The 18,225-nt window shown below is 45.8% G+C and overlaps 1 protein-coding gene across 3 annotated transcripts in view; it reads right to left on the reverse strand.

Moving 5' to 3' along the window:
- ZC3H3 (zinc finger CCCH-type containing 3) overlaps positions 1-18,225 on the reverse strand; it is a 186,705-nt gene that overhangs the window by 96,372 nt on the left and 72,108 nt on the right. For all 3 annotated transcript variants that reach the window (XM_037378831.1, XM_037378832.1, XM_037378833.1), the window contains exon 4: positions 9,384-9,534. In XM_037378831.1, coding sequence (XP_037234728.1) covers positions 9,384-9,534 — 151 coding nt within the window. The remainder of the gene's footprint in view (positions 1-9,383; positions 9,535-18,225) is intronic.

Consider the following 18,225-nt stretch of genomic DNA (forward strand, 5'->3'; position numbering starts at 1 on the left):
AGGTATCAACCAGCAAAAAAAATAAACGGACCGAGGAGAGAAGACAGCTTTTGCTGAGATCTTTAAAAGAAACACCATCCCTGTCTACTCACAATATATGATAACTTCGATTAAAGCTTCCCCCCATTTGAGCACTCAGCAATTATCAACAGTCGAAGCCCACATTAACAGTTTTCTGTCTTCCCTGCAACTTTCAAGATGATGCCCCAGCACCGAAGAAATATGGATTTGCTCCATCCATCATGCATAATGGCCCTGAACCACACCCTCAGCTCTCAACCCCAACCACTGACCCCCTGGGATTAGGAACATGCCGTGATTTAACGTAATTTCCTCTTGAAGAGCTGCAGAAACACCTTTAGACCCTGCATCATCTTGAAGACGCATGGAGAGCAGCATCTTCGCTCTCCAAAATTGCTTGATGTCTTCTCCTGGAGATGTGTTGAGAAAATACATGACAGCAGTGTCTGCTTAGCAACATGGAGAAATAATCAGGTGTTATTTATTTGCCTCTGGCTTCTTCACATTGAGATTGTTGAGACAGCGGTTAAAGATGGAGAGAGAAGGATCCTGTAAGCACAGAGCACACCATGGGCAGAGCTGGCACTGAAAACTACTTTGCCAGCCTGCTTCTAACTAATTCCACCACCTGTCACTAAACCAATGCACGTTTTGGTCTCCATGCAATAGTGTGCCACTGCCAGATTTTGTATTTTCACAGCTATGTCAGAAATTAAAAAAAAAAAAAAAAAAAAAAAAAAAAAAAAGTCCTCTCCAGACCAAACTAATGGTTCATGGACTAAGCTGGTTTCCACAGGCACCAACTCCAGATGGTTTTGGAGAAGAGGTATAGATACCTCAAACAGGAAAGTGCAGAATGACAGCCAGGGAGATGTCTCTTACAAATGTACATATTTAACATAATTCTAAGTAGATGCTGCTCTCAAAGTCTTGTACCATAAAATCCTGCAGACTAAACACCTTGCAGTGGTGGCTTATCAAGGTGGTTCTCACATGGGATGCTTCAGCATTGTCCTTCTAATGGTCGCTGGGTCTTGTTTAGGGGAATTAGGACATTTGCTGCCATCCTCACGTCCCTTTTCAGAAGAAGCTGTCAGCATAAAGGTAATTCATGGGATCATCATCCCAACGGCCTCCAAAGCACAGCAGACACAATGACTGGGGCTGCCCTTTCCCCTGCTCTCTCCAGTTCTTGGCCAACAGCTAATTTTAAAAAGGCATCTTCATTTTCTCCCAAAAGTTGGGGGTTTTAAGCAGAAGGACATTCTTCATCATTGGAGCCTTCTGAAATATGTCCCATAGTGCTTCACCCTGTACAGCAGTATCTTCCACAAGTGCTAAAAAGAATTCCCCAGAAAGCTCCAAGCCATAGTGGTGATCATAACTCCACGCCAGCAAAGCAAATGAAGCAGAGAAGGGATTTCCCCTAACAATGGCTGGTGAGATGAGGACTAAACCATGCCAAACCAGACCTGAATCAACTCCCCCAAGGGGCCACCACTCTGGCTCTTTAATTGCCAGCATGGGCAAAGCTACTCAATGTTGGGTTGTAGGACAAGCAACACACACCAACGAATCTCAAACACTTCTCAACAGTTTCCAAAGATGTCACAAAACCTGGAAAAATCCATCCCATTGCCAGAATGGACAGACTTCCTGGGGAACCTTAAGAGTGCAACCAAAAAGCTCAGAAGCAATTGAATTACTGCGGCTTAACATGTTACTGCCCATCAGCCTGGATTATGGTAAACGACTCTGTGCAGACTGTAAAACTTGGGTTCAAAGTGCTGTGCCATGGTGGCTCGGCCACTTTGCATCACCTTGATCTGCAATGCAATGGGAGGCACGCAGAGAGGAGGAGACAGCTTCCCCAGAAAGTCACAAGGACATGGTCTCCCCCACAGAAAAAGAGAGGATATACTGAGTTTTCACATTCGTGCCATGCAGCAAGTATTCATGGCAAGGCAACCGTAGAGTTCTGCGTTCTGCAGGAATTAGACATAGCAATTGATCTGGGAAAGCCGTGCAGGCACGGACCCACTGCAGTGCACGTGCTTCTGTCCTGCAACTCAAGGCTTTACTTCAGCTGTGTGTCCCTTCCCCAAGGGTTTAGGCAGAAAGAGTTAACTTACATGCTGACAGCAAACCAAGACCGGCACTGTGGCTCCACTTGCCCCAGTCAGACATGGAAAACACTCCACCGCAGAGGGAGAAGCTGAGCACCATTCCTGATCACACGATATCATTGTCTCAAGGAGGTGAAACTACTATTTCACCTCTGCCAGGAAACATGTAACAGGACTCAAGACATGACAGCAGAATGGGACCACAGAGCAAGGGAAGTCTGAAGGGCTTCTCGGGGAGGGGATGGCAGGGGCTGCATGAAATTAACTCAGCACCTCAGCGTGGGATTTGGGGGAAAAGATGATGATGATGTTGCACAAGAGAGGAGACCAAGCATCAGGACAGCCCTGGAAATTGGTGGCCTCCACACACCCTCAGCAGGTATCTTTGCTGGTCTGCAGAAGCTAGAGAGCCAGCAACAGATGGCCCCATCATTGGAATTGTTCAAGGCCAGGCTGGATGGGGCTTTGAACAACCTGATCTAGTGAATGATGTCCCTGCCCATGGCACAGGGGTTGGACTCCCTTCCAACCCAAACCATTTTATGATTCTGTGAACTGGTTGATGAGTTGGGTTGACTGGCTGGAAATGGATCTCTGAAAACTATTGGTAAGAGAGCAAAAAGAATCAGAAACCAACAACTCGCCCACTGTGAAGAAAAGGAAGAGATGAGACAGGGGGGTCGGTGTGTCCACGCCACCTGGCACACAGTATCTCAACCTCCTGAAGAGACAGTGACTGGCAAAGACAGTGGTTTCTCCTCCTCTTGGGCCCTCAACCATATGTCCCTTTGCCCTGGTGAAGTGGCACTTGCACCCAGCACTGTGGCTGAGCACCAGCCCGTTTCACAACCTGCATCACCCACTTTACCTTTCAGCGCAAAAGCCTAAAGGCTTTGCAGGAGAATGGGTGGCGAGGACCCAAATCAAGCCCAGAAAGCTCTCACTTCCATCTTAGTCCATTCAATCTGCTTCAGGCCAAGGAACAGAAAGAAAAGAAGAAAACAAAACTAAGCCACACAAGTGTATCCTCTGCTGACAAGTGTTTTCTACTGAACAGGCATTTCTCTGACAAATGTTGTATTATCTTGTTCTTTACTTATTTATAGTGCTGGAGGGGTAGAACTGTCCCTCAAGAGGTGCTGCTAAGTTTTCTGAAGGAAATATCTGAGCTTCTCCATCAGTGCCAGACTATTATTTGTAGACAGATTACTTTTCTTTTAAACACATGCATCAGTATTTTAGACAAAAACTCTTCAAAGTGGGTCAGTGTTCAACTCACTCATCGGGGGTCTATAAACACAACATCAGCGATTACGCACAGGTGTCTCTGCTTCCAAAAATGTGTCTTAAAATGGCTCTGTCTCTCCATGAGAGGGTGAGCTGGTGTCTTCTGCAGACGTTGGTGCATCCTCCTTCTTCAAGCCAATGCTCTTGGCTCTGTGCTTCCTGGCTGAGCCCATCACAGGCACGTCATCCCCTGTACAGGGACATGGATATTTTCCACTGCTGTCTTGGAATGGATGCTCAATGACATTTGGGTTTGCCCCATTTATCCTGCTCTGCTTGCAAGAAAACTGTCCCTTTGGTGGAGGATGTGGATTTGCAAGCAGAGGGTATCTGCAGTGGCCAGGAGCATCCTCCTGTTGTTATCCTCATCTGCTCCTTCCAGCCAAGGTGTGTTGGGGTGGAGGATCCTAGCCACACCAGCGGATGCCCTACTTAGCTTTCTAGCAGTTTCCACAATCTTACAGCACACCCAACACCAGAAGGCTTCGGCTGACTCTGGGCAAGGTCTGTGAAAACTGGACATCCTGGTTTACTGGTGGCTGCATCTGCTGACACCACATGAACCACAGAAAGAGGCTGAAAGCAGGAGCAGCATCGCTGCTGTCGCTCAACATGTCACTTCATCCATCTCAACTCCTCCAAAGCAACTCACTCAGCCCTCTCCTGGTGGCGAGAGGCTGCAGGAGGAGAGGGCATCCCCCCACGATTTCTAAGCAATGACCAACCGCAATGTCAATAGGAGCAAATGAAATTTAAGACAAGCAAATCACAGCTTTTCTGAGCTGCACTCCTGCAAAGCAGAGAGAGATAAGGGGGAGGAGTGAAAAGGAGAATCAATAAATCTTAACCTCATTCACAATGATCTGGAGCTCTTATTAAGTAAATTAATTTAAGTTAATTTAACTCGATCATGACTCCTGATCACAGTGATTTAGTGAGGGGGAAATTGCATTAGGAAAGGCCACACTTGCTAGATAGAAGAACGGAAGAAAATTAGATCCACTTAGCAATGTGAATTAATATGGAAATAGCAGGTGTAAATTTAACCTTATCAAGAGAGTGAAAATTATCTTCATAAATTTGGAGAAATAGCCCCCAAGTTGCTTATAAATCTGTTTAAAACAAAAATATTACAAAAAGTGTAGTAAAATTAATTTAAAATATACTCCCATCTATTGCCTCTAAGAAAAGTCAGCAGCAGGGCGAAGTTTAATGCAACCTAGCAATAAGGGGAGAACGCAACTCATCATGGAGGGATTAGCACCGGGTACGTCCAGATGTGCAGCGACTCTCCCCGTCACTCATTTCCCAAAGGCACAACCCTCTTCATCTTAGTCTGCGGATTTGGGGGAGTTTCTCAGCAACAAGGGCAATGTCCCGGATACCCCAGCAAGGGTTTTTGCTGCAAACTACAGCACAGATACTCAAAAAGAGAAGGGGGAATCTCATAAACATCTTTAACGACAGCAAGTTCACAAGACAGAGAAGAACACAAGTCCTGTTGGAAGTTTATTATGGCAGCACATTAAATCTGAAAAAATCAGTAACTGTGTAAAACACTTGAACATCACTTTTGGACTCCTCAAAACCTGATTTCATAGTAGGAATTTCTCCTTAGCATCAGCTAGAAACCAATTTGGGAGCAGCATTTGACTGTAGCACCACCAGCCTTTTAACATCACACTTCTGGCTTAAGGTGAAAAGGGTAATAAAAATAAATTTAAAAAAATAAAAGGAAACAAAAATAAAATAAAAAAAAATAATTGACCATTCAGCATGATGAACACCAAAAGATAAATATGAGGAGGTGACTAAACCAGTGCTCCAGGCATGCACAGTGTGCTCCACTGCCACCAAAGCTGCCCATTTCTTGGCAAAAGCAAAGCACCAGAAAGCAGCTCCCAGCTTGTTGCTTGCTAGAGGTCCAACAGGATGCTATGAACGATGGAACAAAAACACTTATAAAAACTAGAGGAGAAGCATTTGCCACATGCTTCCTCCAGACAGTCCAAATGACTGATCACACACAAAGAAGGTAACGGGGAGAGTGAGTAAGAGATTTATTGCTTCTTTAAAATACAATTGTTTTAAATTGCTGATGGCATTTTGTCAAGATTTGTCTGAAACAGCTGTAAGATCTAAACTACATAATTTAATGAAATCAGAGATTAATACAGATAAAATTATTCTACAAGTGGGAGCTCTCAGCCAATCATGGCAGCACAAACAGGTTGCTCCTCTGCAGAATCAGTGCTCGGCTGAGAAAGACCCACCACCCCGCAGCTGGAGACTCCTGCTCTCACCCTGCCTGAATCCCCTGCCTGAAGCTCCTGCCCTCCTCAGTTCTCACCGTGGACCCTCCATCCATCAGCCATCCAAATCATAGAACCATAGAATGGTTTGGGTTGGAAGGGACATTAGAGACCATCTAGTTCCAACCCCCTGACGTGGGCAGGGACACCTTCCACCAGACCAGGTTGCTCAAAGCCCCATCCAGCCTGGCCTTGAACACTTCCAGGGATGGGGCATCTACAACTTCTCTGAGCAACGTGCTTCAGTGTCTCACTACCCTCATTGTAAAGAATTTCTTCCTAATACCTAATCTAAACCGAATCTCTTTCAGCTTAAACCATTCCCCCTTGTCCTATCACCACATGCCCTTGTAAAAAGCCCCTCTCCAGTTTTCTTGTAGCCCCCTTTAGGTACTGGCAGGCTGCTATAAGGTCTCCCTGGAGCCTTCTCTTCTCCAGGCTGAACAACCCCAACCCTCTCAGCCTGTCTTCACAAGAGAGATGCTCCAGCCCTGGATCTGGAGTAACAAGCTGTGAGGGAAGAACCTGAGCCAAATAGTCAGAGCACAAGCTGTTTTCTGTTAGCTAAGGCTGACCTCCATAGAAACACAGAATGGTTTGGGTTTGAAGGGACCTTTAAAGGTCATCTAGTCCATCCCTGACATCTTAATGTAGATCAGGTTGCTCAGAGCCCCGTCGTACCTGGCCTTGAATGTTTCCAGGGATGGGACATCTACCACCTTTCTACACAACCACATTAGTCATCTATTATGGCATTGTACACGTGCATCTGCACATCATCAAGGGGCACCAGATTAAATTTGATATGGCTATGAGAAGCCCATCTCTCCCTCCCTTACAACCAATGCCTGAAAGATTTTCACAAATCAGGCTCGCACATCAATGGGATAATAGTTTTGGGCAATATCATGTCACAGTACGACATGATGATTTTCGCTATAAAGAGCATCAAGTAGCAAAAACGTCATCACGTTTCACTCACTGGGAAAGCCATTACAGAACCAAATCCACCAACAGACAGTAGGTACAAGATACAAATTCCCCTCCCAGGAATAAAACTGGGATAATTACAGAGCAGGGCGAGCCTTGCCTGGCTCACATTTTCTCTTTCAAGGTCCCAGATGAGGCACATTAATGTTGGAGGGACACTAAAGCAGTAGTTTTGCTTTACTACTACTACAACGAACAGATTCGTTGCAGAACATTTCACCATCACAAAAACTAGAAACAAAAATCAGTCTTCTCTCCGATAAATGGGCAGGACTTGCAGCGAGGGCAGTGACAGAGAGAGAAGGGTCATTTGAACAGGACTGCCTATAACAAGAACAGAAAGCAGCAGCTGTTTCCACCTAAATAAAAGGAGGGAGATTTGCTCAAAATGGCTGGTTCAGGACCAAAACAGCAGCAAACTGAGCTGCGAACAGGAAAGGGCAAGAAGCATGTCATTGTGGGTGTAAATGCATTCATTAGGGGCAATCTGAGTTGCACATCAGCAACTGCAGCTACAGGAGTGACCAGAACCAGAGTCAGCATTACACCAACACTACAGGAGGAAACAAGAGATTTAAAGCCACAAGAAACAAATCATCACCTGCACACAAAATACCTGGTGCTGTAATTACCAGCAGCAAATTATGAACCTCTACGAAGCAATACAATTTAAGATTTTATCATAACATACTTGTACATTCACAATGCAAAAGAGAACTTTGAGAAATTAATAGTAATATTTTAAAGAAGCTGCTTTTGGGGCCAAAGAAGAATCACAACAATTACTTATTTGATGGTCTGGCTTTCTATTGCAGCCTGAGAGCAGTGAGCAAGCAATAACTCTCACCAGCAGGTAAGATGCTGCCTTGATTCAGCAAAAGCATAGGATGAGGGAGCAAGAAAAAGAATGTATGGTTTGTTTGTGGAAAGGGAAATGCCAGAAGCTGGCCCCAAGAACATACAAATGGAGGTGGCACCTACAAGTAGAGCAGTAACTGGAGGAGGCAAACCAGCCACCTTTGGGGTAAATGGGAGGCATGTGGATCTCAGGACTTGATAAAAGGGCATGAACACATGGGAAAACATCAAAGGCAAAAGCAGCATGTGTAGAAAAAGGAGGCAGCGCAGGTAAGATTGACTGTGAAAAACCTGGGTGGAAATCAGCCATTAGCCCAAAAGGATCCCACAGTTTCCATACATGGACTTTGAAACTAAGGCCAGCATACTACACAAGATGAGGAGTTTCTCAACCAAAAGCTTGAAAAAACCAAGACAAAATAACAGACCTAATTTTATATTTTAAAGAATAGTTTGAAAGTAAACAGATTTTTCTAAAATCTCCCTGTTTACCTGGTACTCTGGCCCATCACCCTGAAGTCTTCCAAAACCAACCCTCCCTTCAGATACCAGTATTTGTGAAACTCAAAGCCAAATTCACTTCTTATAGGGAAAAATCACACAAAGTGAAGCCTTAAAACCAATCAACACCATCTCCACAGCTGTCTCTCCACAGCACCCACCATAAAGGCCACCAACCCTTGGGGCATTGCTGGGGGAAATAACTTTTGGAAGAAACCACCCACAGAAGGGCATTGATGCTGCCCCATGTCACTGCTCTGCCAGAGGGGTCAATGGTGGGGGACAGCCCGCAGCATCCCTCAGCTCCTCAGGTTCATTACACTGGAATGAATAATAAAACAAGCCCATAGCAGAGAAGAGCTGGCTCTCTTTGCCCAAAATACTGCCTGTGATAGTGGCAAACCAGCATTTCAGGGGGAGGAGAAGTCATTCTCAACCTAAGAATAGCCAGAATCTGGGTTATAACCAAAACCATCAGTTCTAATAGTGCCTTTTTTAGAGCATCAATTACCATAAGGACTTTTCTGCTTACACACAAGTTTCAGGCTTTGTCTTGGCCTCTGAGATGTTCTCTGGTAACATCTCCAGCAGCTAACAAGGCTGCACTTTGCTTGTAGCTGAAATATGAATGTCAGCATAACTGATTTAGGAAAACTCAGGCTCAAGGGTAGGGCACCATCCTTCAGTGACACCTTTCTTCACATGGGTGCTGGCACGCCAAATTATTTGCTACAGGGATGGGCTGATGCTCCACACACCCAGATAACCTGGGAAGAAGCAAGTTTGTGCCTGCACCTACCTCCTGGTGTAGGTTTGGAGCACCTGCCTCCAACATGCTTTCAATAAGCTCCTCTGTAGCACCAACGTACACATTAATATTATAAAGCAGAGGGAAGGTCTGGCTTCATTAGCAGGTTTGTCCATCCTTATTTAACAGGCCACATCTATCTCCAAAAGAAGCAGCAACTTCACTTAGGTCTGATGTAAAAAGCTCTGTGTGTTTTTTGCATCTTCCTTACAGGTTATTTAACGGCTTCATGGAAACAATTAATTAAAACAGGGAATAAATACAAAGCCACAGACTTCAGTAAGCTGTTGGCCGCCAACTCAGTCTAACGTGATTAGTAATACAATTTTACACTTTAAGTCAATAAACCCTGTGTAGAAGCAGCTAAACAAATAGAGAAATTAAGCAACGAACATGCAATAGTTGTAACGCAGAGCCAGCGTGGGAACTCCCTCAGCTCCTGCATCCCAACCAGCTGCATGCAAGGAATGGAAGAATTACCTGGATGTCACAGGGCGCCTCGTCTTCCAGTTGGGAGCAGTGCTGCCAAAGGTTGATAAGGCTGGTGACACCACATTCTTCTTCACTATCCTGTAGCGTGTCTTTATCACCTTGTTAGCAGGGGGGCTCCTTAAGAAGTGCAAATTAGCTCCTATGAGAAAGCAAATGGAAAAAAGGGTTTGAAATTTGGGGGTGCATGGGACAGGAAGGACCTCATCAATGTAGGTCATACACCCAGTTCTTTAGCACCTACAAAAAGACCCGTGGGGCACTTTAGGCATGGGACCACCACGGATGATGGTAACAGAAAGGCTCTGATGGGCTTGGGGGCATTTGGTTTCTACCAGCCCCGAACAAAACTCCATCAGGTGAATTATGTATTCACCAACAATACCTTGATCCCCAATATCTACATGGAAACAGATTACACATTTAATCATTGCCATTTTCATCATATTTTGCAGGATGATCTACACTCTGGTTTGTTCTGCAGAATGTTTCATGCAATTAACAGTTATATGTTTGACTCTGGTTTTCCTCCACTTGATAGCTAGCAATTTTTTTCACGGCTTTAAGGAATGCATCTAATTGCCCAACTTTTATAACATACAGCTATAACTGCCCAGATAATTAAAGCTGACACTACATGCTGAGACTAAGTCGTCTGGTTTTATAACTGATTTAAAGGGCCGACTGTTTTTCTTGGAGATACTCTAATTAAAATTATTGAAAGGTTGAGAGGGGAAAAGCAGAATCATTATTTCCCTTGAAAATGTTGTACCGTCTCCATGTTTGTCTCTGCAAGAGAAGGGAGAATAAGGTTGCTTCCCAAGTAAACTGGTAATCTCAGGATGCTGGATCTGTGTCAAAACAAAAAAAATAGGGAAATGCATTTTAGAGCTGATCGCATTCCCTTGAGCACAGCGAGCAGCTTCTCCATCTCCCTGCAGAGAGGTAACGGCATCCATGACTTTACAGTTTAATACGGAGAATATTCTCCTTCTTGTGCATTCCCAAGCAAGCTGGCATCTCGTGTTGGGTTCAGGATTAGACAGCACGAATTTCCACTCCCAAACTCAGCCAGAGAGTTACAATTTCTGGTGGGGGTGGAAGGAGAAAAGCAGGCTCTGCCATGAGAGATAAATCACTGGAAATTTTCATAATAAAGATGACAATTGCAATGCTCCTCGATACTATACTGTAAGATAAATGATCACGGAGCAAGGAGCTTATGGAGGGATTCACAGCTTTCAGCGCCACCTATAAAGCCCTGAGCACGCTCACGACACAACGCAAATAATCTCTTTTATATGGCTGCAATAAAATTTGGAAGGTGTTTGGTACAAATAGCCCAGCCAGCTCTAACTTGGCATTGCTCTTGCCCACACTGCAGCATATGGGACCTTCAACCCCTGTTAGCATCATGCTTGAAGCCACATCCTCACACCAAAGTGTTATTTTGAGAGAGACTCTTCTACATCCCTCCAACTCCTATACGGGACCTCTGCTGAATTTATGCATCAAAATAATGCCAGCATGCAAATTAGTTTCTGCGGCACTGCAGTAAGCAGCAGACTTTTGATGATGTCATCTCAACCAGTGATCATCCGTAAAACCAGCAGTGCTACAAAGTACACTCCTAGTAAGGGTGCATTAAGTCAACCAGTCAATGTTGAACAAACTAAAAAACCCAGGAAGTTTATGCCAGCAAACCTACAGAGCTTCTGTTGATTTGGAGTAACAATTAAAATAAAAGAAATCAAAATAAACCCAGATGTTTCGTGGGCCCATGTCAACCTCATGAAGTTCAATGAGGCCAAGTGCAAGGTCCTGTGCCTGGGTCGGGGCAATCCCCAGGAGCAGCCCTGGGGAGAAGGACTTGGGGGTACTGGTGGATGAAAAACTGTACACGAGCCGGCAATGTGTGCTTGCAGCCCAGAAAGCTGTTTCCTGGGCTGCACCCCAAGCAGCGTGGCCAGCAGGGTGAGGGAGGGGATTCTGCCCCTCTGCTCCGCTCTGGGGAGACCCCCCGGAGCACTGCGCCCAGCTCGGGGGTCCCCAGCACAGCCAGGCAGGGACCTGCTGGAGCGGGGCCGGGGAGGGACACGGAGCTGGTCCGAGGGCTGGAAGCCCTCTGCTGCGGAGAAAGGCTGGGAGAGCTGGCGGGGCTCAGCCTGGAGCAGAGGAGGCTGCGGGGAGACCCGGCTGCGGCCACTCAGTGCCTACAGGTGTTGATAAGAAAGACAAAAATAGACTTCTTAGTAGATCCTGTAGTGACAGGACAAGGGGCATCAGTTTTAAACTGAAAGAGGGTAGATTTAGATTGGACATAAAAAAGAACATATTTTACACTGAGACAGGTGAGACACTGGCCCAGGCTGCCCAGAGCAGCTGTGGGGTGTCCCATCCCTGGCAGTGCTCAAGGCCACATTGCACAGGGCTTTGAGGGACCTGATCTAGCGGAAGATGTGGAAGCTTTGAGTGACCCGATCCAGTGGAAGCCCGTAACAGGGGAGCTGGACTAGATGACTTTTAAAGGTCCCTTCCAATCCAAACCTTTGATGATTTGATGACCAGAGCAATTGCAGACACTTATTGATTTAGAGGTGAGGCAAGAAGAGAGAGAGGGAAGAAGACTGAAAACGGGTTTTCATCGCATTTCCCTGTCCTGGGACTTTTTGTATCAGACCAAATTCCTCAGGGAAGTGACTGCACCATCACAGGGGGGGTTTAAAGCCCTTTGCAAAGTTTAAGCTCTAATTACAATTATAATTGCTCACAAGCATCGGCAAAATTGGAGCATTTTGCTTCAGAGAACTGTATTTAGGATTGCGAAGTGGGAACAACAACAGCACAGACATGCAAACCCCTGCATGGTCCAACGCTGCACACACACGATGAAATCCCAGCTACGGTGAGGGCTGGCGACTGTGAGACCCTTTTGTCACCCAGGAGGCATGGACATACCCAGCTTCTCATGGAAATAGCATCAACCATATACCCAAAGCAGCTCTTTTGCACTGGGGAAGGGATGAGAGCCACAACCACGCATCCTCCCCAGACAGCAACAGCGCAAGTTGACCCTTTCCCTCTGCTGCTCCAACCTTACAAAATTATTAAGCTGGGAATTTGTTGAATACATTATTAACTTTTCCCTCCATCCATCCTCCCCCCCACAAGCTCTAGCTTCCACTAATCAACCCAGAACCTCATCAAAACTCCTGCCTGACATCATCCCCTGCCTCAAGCTCATACAAGAAATAGAGGTCCCCAAATGGTCATGGTTTGCAGGCGTCCCCCCTCCTCCTTGTACAAATGGGCTGGCACCTGGTAAACTCTATTCCCCGGCAGTAATTGGATGGTGTATTCATGCCGAAGCTGCTCTTCTGAAAGTGCCTGCGTGCACGGCTCCAGCATTAACCACCTCCTCAAAGAGACTCTCCGAAGAGCTCAGTTTTCTATTATTACTTGCTAGCTGAGGGGTTTTGTGTAGATAATCATGTTATTTAGACAGGATGTTGGTTTAATTCCCTTCATTACAGGCTCCCAGGGTTGTAATTTTTTTTTCTCCGCATGATGTATTCCCCGTGGCACATTTCACTCAAATCAAACACTTTACGCTTTTATTACAAACAATACCCCAGCGTCCCCTGTTATCAGCCCAGCACACACACGCACACTCCTCGCAGAGATCCAGAGGTCAGTTCTAATGACTAATCGATCTCATTAGCTTTCCTAATTAAAAACTTTACTACCGCAATGGAAGACAAACTACAAAAAAACTGCTTGCATCATATTTGAATGGGATATGAGCATCATTTATCAGCCAGGACTCGCAGCCTGCGCCCATTGCAACGGGCCATGCGCTGCTGAGGTTGGTGCTTTATTTGGAGCCGTGCATTTCCCCTGGGCATTGCTCACACCTACTGTGCCGGCAGAAAAGATCCTGGTGCAAACTCAAATGCTGACCTTGAGATTGGCAAATTGCTGCCAAAACCCTCTTACCAGAGTGTTTCAAGCAGATGGGATCCAGGACCCACCAGTGCACACATCCTTTAGGGAAGGGGTTGAATGCAACATGGTTAGGAGGATCCTTAAATTTTGCTGTGAGAGGTACGAGGAATCGAACCCCTGGGGAAGCTGAAACAGAGGGCAAAAATAGGGCTGGCTCCTGGGATGTCTGCAGGAAAGTTGGAAATAACACAAAGCCTGACTTGCTTTCTAGCATCCTTAAAACATATAAGCACCTTAAAGCTTTATATTCCTCAACCATTCCAAATAGCCTCTTATTTGTATTCTGTGTCTCCTCAAAATGAATGACGTTTTAACATTTAAAAGTTATGGGTTTTTTCCAACCTCAATACAAGGTGGAGAATTAAGATCACTTGCAAGGAAGTTTCAACAAAAAAAGTAAAACCTTTTTGTAAAAACAGGTATTTACCCCCTTGGAAAGAAAAATGGGGAGGGGGAACACTGACCTGCTGTTACTCACTCCAAATCCTTCATCCTTAAAAGCTCTCATTAAATCAGAATCCTCCACTTCTGCCAAAAAATGAGCAGACAGGAAGCAGATATTAGCTAACTCTGCCTGCTTCTCAATCAAACCAGACCCAACAGTCTCAGTCCTACAATCACACAGGGCTGGCATGCAAAAGTGGGGAACACTGCACCCTGAGCCATTTATGTCTGCGTGACTGTGCCGTTACGGCAGCTCTCCAGGGATGGGCCAGCATCGCCAGCCAACCAAGCCCTAACAAGCAAGCGTGCAAGTCCATGCAGCAAGAGGAAAATGCTGCTGCTCAGGGTGGATTAGGGAAACTGCAGTATTGGTGGAGTAAATCTTGTTCACCTGTTGCTGAGAAAAAAGAAGTTAAATAAGCAAAGGTAAATTCAGGAGTGCAGATTCCCAAATTCACAAGATTATTGCTGCTTTTGGAAAAGGATATGGGATAGAAAAAGCCTCCCATAAGGGCACAGGAATGTGAAAAAAAAAAAACTGAAGTAATTGAGCCATGACATGACCTGAGTTCTACCAGGTCCCTACCCTGCATCACTGGCTACCATGAACCTCACAGTGCATGAGCCTCTGCTGGGGCACTGGCAGCTCAATGCCAAGCTGCTGCCACTGCCACTGTTAAACCCCAATTCGAGGCGAGCCAGGGAAGTGGTGAGTGACAAGTACATTGATCTTCCAGCACTTGGAAATGAGATGAGAGTGGGAACGAATGCAAATTGGGGAGCAGAAGCTGTGCCTTTGATATGATGCCAGTATTGTCCCCAGCTCCAGAGGAAACCTCGGGGATGCAAAGCTATGCAGTAGGGCCACCCTAAGGGACCCTTTTAACTCAGTCAGGATGAGTCCACTAAGAAAAAAAAGGAAAGCAGAGGCCAAAAACCTCTGATAAAACTGAACTGCTTTTTCAAAGCAGCCATTAGAAGAAAAATAAAGGGCTAAGGACTATTAGTAATGTGCAAAGGATGCCACCAGTATGTCATAACTCCTGATACAGGCTCTGATGCTAGCAGAGATTTAAAAAGCATGCACTCAAAACTAAAAACATCTCCAAGAAGAGCCGAAAATATCTGCCAAAAGGTATTCTGAAAGCAAACACTTTCTAACATGAAGAAGAATCCCACAAGCACCCTTACCACGGGATTTGCTCCAGGCCTGGAAGTAAAGATTCAGCAAAACCCACGATTATCTCCTCCTCACCTCCCAGAACAAAGTTGTTGTTCACCTGCTACTCAAAGCAAACCCACGCTGCAGCAGTAGGCGCTTGCACCAGCAGGAAAATCACCCACATGCCGTGATGCTCTGGGATGGCATGGGACCAAACCTCTCTCCTTTCCATGAGGAAAGCCGTCTCTCATCCAAGACCACTTGGCTGCTAGCTCACCTTGCTCTTCTGGCATGCCCAGAGATGAGGAGCATCCCTATTTGCGAGCACACCTGTGAAACAGGTTGGGAAGCTGCCCTGTACCATGCAGCATTAACTAAAACGTTAACAAGCAGTGTGGAAGCAGAGGATTAAGCAGAACACTGCAGGAGCACACAGAGGCTAGGGTGGCCAGCGTCAAGGCACGGAGCGAGCCCTTTGCATCTCCTTTTTGTAAAGCCCCAGCAAGATTATGTCCTAATTTGATATCCTTCTATGAGAAGGTCACCTGCTTCATGGATGATGACAAACTGGTGGATGTAGTTTTTCTGGATTTTGATACAGCTTCTGATATTGTCCCTCACAGCATCCTCCTAGACAAGTTGTCCAACTGTGATGAGCAGGCACATGGTGCGATGGGTGAAGAACTGGCTGGATGGCATATCTCAAAGGGTTTTAGTAACTACGGCTACATCTGGCAGGTGACCGGTCCCAGTGGTGTCGCTCAGGGCTCAGTCCTAGAGCCAACTGTGTTCAATATTCTTATCAATGGTTTACATGCAGGAGTTGATTGTACCATTAGCAAATCTGATGATGATACCAAATTGGGAGGAGCTGCTGACTCTTACAAGGTCAAGAGGCCTTGCAGAGGGATCTAGATAGACTGGAGCATTGGGCAATGGCATGAAGTTTAACAAGAACAAATGTCGGATCCTGCACCTAGGGTGCAGTAACACTGGGAACAAGTACAGATTGGCAGAGAAGTGGCTGGAGAGCAGCCATGTGGAAAAGGATCTGGGGGTGAGGCCATTTCCCCGCAGGTACTGGTGGGCTGTAGGCTCAATAGAAGTCAGCAGTGTCCCCTGAGAGCCAAGAGGGCAAACTGCACCCTGGCGTGCATCAAACACAGTAGAACCAGTGGTCAAAAGAGAGGATTGATTTGGATTGATAAGGAAGTAGGAAGAAAGAAGGAGGAGGAAGAAGAAGAAAAAGAAGGAAGAAGAGTTCCAATTGGAAGGAACCTACAACAATTGTCCAGTCCAACTGCTGACTAGCACTGGACCAGATTTAGCGTTGGTGCAACCTCAGTTCGAGTACTATGTGCAGATCTGGGCCCCACAATTTCAGAAGGATGTGAATATCCTTGAAAGTATCCAGAGGAAGGAAACACAGCTGGTGCAAGGGCTGGAAGGCATGTCCTGTGACAAGCCGCTGAGAACTCTGGGTTTGCCTAGTTTGGAGAGAGGCTGAAGGGTGACCTCACTGCTCTCTACAGCTTCCTGAGGGGAAGGGGACAGGGAAGTCCTGATCTCTTCTCCCTGGGATCCAGGGACAAGACACACAGGAATGGGTCAAAGCTGTATCAGAGGAGGTTTTGACCAAATATTAGGAAGCATTTCTTTACCAAGAGGGTGGTCAAACACTGGAACAGGCTTCCTAGAGAGGTGGTCAAAGCTCCAAGTCTGTCAGTGTTTCAGAGGTATTTGGACAATGCCTTTAATAATCTGCTTTTAGTCAGTCCTGAAGTGATCAAGCAGTTGGTCTAGATGACCACTATAGGTCCCTTCCAACTGAACTGTTCTGTTCTAAAAAGTGATGTGTAGTTTCAGGACAACTCAATATCAGGATGATAAATATAAACCAAAAAGAATCCAGACAACGGCAGCAATAACAGAAATCCACAGCAAACTCCTCAGTCCTTTGTATCTGAAATACTTGGGAAATGGAAACATGCAGCTTAAGTTATCAAGGACTATTAGGAGAAAAGGAAATTTTAAAACCACAACAGAGGCAGGAAACTTCTCCAGCACGAAAGGAGCTGGTTGCAGCCATTCTGCCCCAAAACTGCCTAACTGCAGGTAAACTGGAGGCACATGCAGTGCTACCAAAGAGCAGTTTAACAAGAGCACGCCAAGGAAGACAGAAATTTCCTCATTCATGTTGCAAGCCAATGATTTACTAAGCCTTGCCGAGGTGGTCACCACCCCACTGAGCCCAGCACCTTTCCACTACACCCCCAGAACAGGCTCTGCAGGCTGAAAAAGCCTTGGGAACTCACCATCTCGTCAAGAATGGCCTCAGGAGGGATCTCTAGTAGACTCCCAAGATAGTCTGGGCAAGAAGCTATTTTGCACCATATGCAGCACAATGGGAGGACAAGGGGTGTGCAGGGTCAGAGCCATTGAGAGGCCTTGATCCAGCTGGCTCCTGGGAGCAGGGTAGTTGTGCAGATGAGCTTCAGATGTTGGAGCTCTGATACCCACCACCCCTCCACTTCTCATCAAAATAGCATGTAGAGATAGCAAAAATACAGGGAAAATCCCAAGCATGACCCTTGTCCCTCCATCACCCCCATGGTGAGCCCACACCAGCAGGTAAGGGCAGATTTGGTAGAAGTAGAGGTGTTTGCAGCCAGGAGCAACCTCAACAGCAAAAGCACCATAGGAAGCTCCGATGGCAAGGAGGTATCAGCTCCCATCCTGCTGCAACAGCAGATTACAGGGATTAGGGGTCCAAGCATTGCCCTTATTGTCAGTCTAGAGACTTGTGTATCTGCTTCCCTACAGCAGCAGAAACAACGCTTTCTCAGTGATTATTCATTAGTGAAGGACTTGAGATCTTGATTTCTGCCATAAAATTAATCTCTAAAGAGAAGCAATGTCACACTGTGAGAACAGAAGGAAAGCTAAAAGTCCCAGAATTAAAAAACCTACATCCCACCTTCTTCTCCCATTGCTGTTTTCCCAGCTGTGAAATAGGTGGTCTGGTTGAGGCCTACCTTAAATTCAATTTCTTGTGGGGAAAACCAAATAACATACAAAGACATGGCTTTGCTGTAGGGTCTGCAACAAAACTTCGCAAGGCACTTTGAAGACAGGATGTGCCATGTGGTTTTTTTTCTTTAACACAGTGAATTTTAAAACGTTGTGCCATTCACACATTAGGGATTCCATTATTTTTTAAAA

This window comes from Falco rusticolus, chromosome 3 (assembly GCF_015220075.1).
Source record: "Falco rusticolus isolate bFalRus1 chromosome 3, bFalRus1.pri, whole genome shotgun sequence".
NCBI lineage: Eukaryota > Metazoa > Chordata > Aves > Falconiformes > Falconidae > Falco > Falco rusticolus.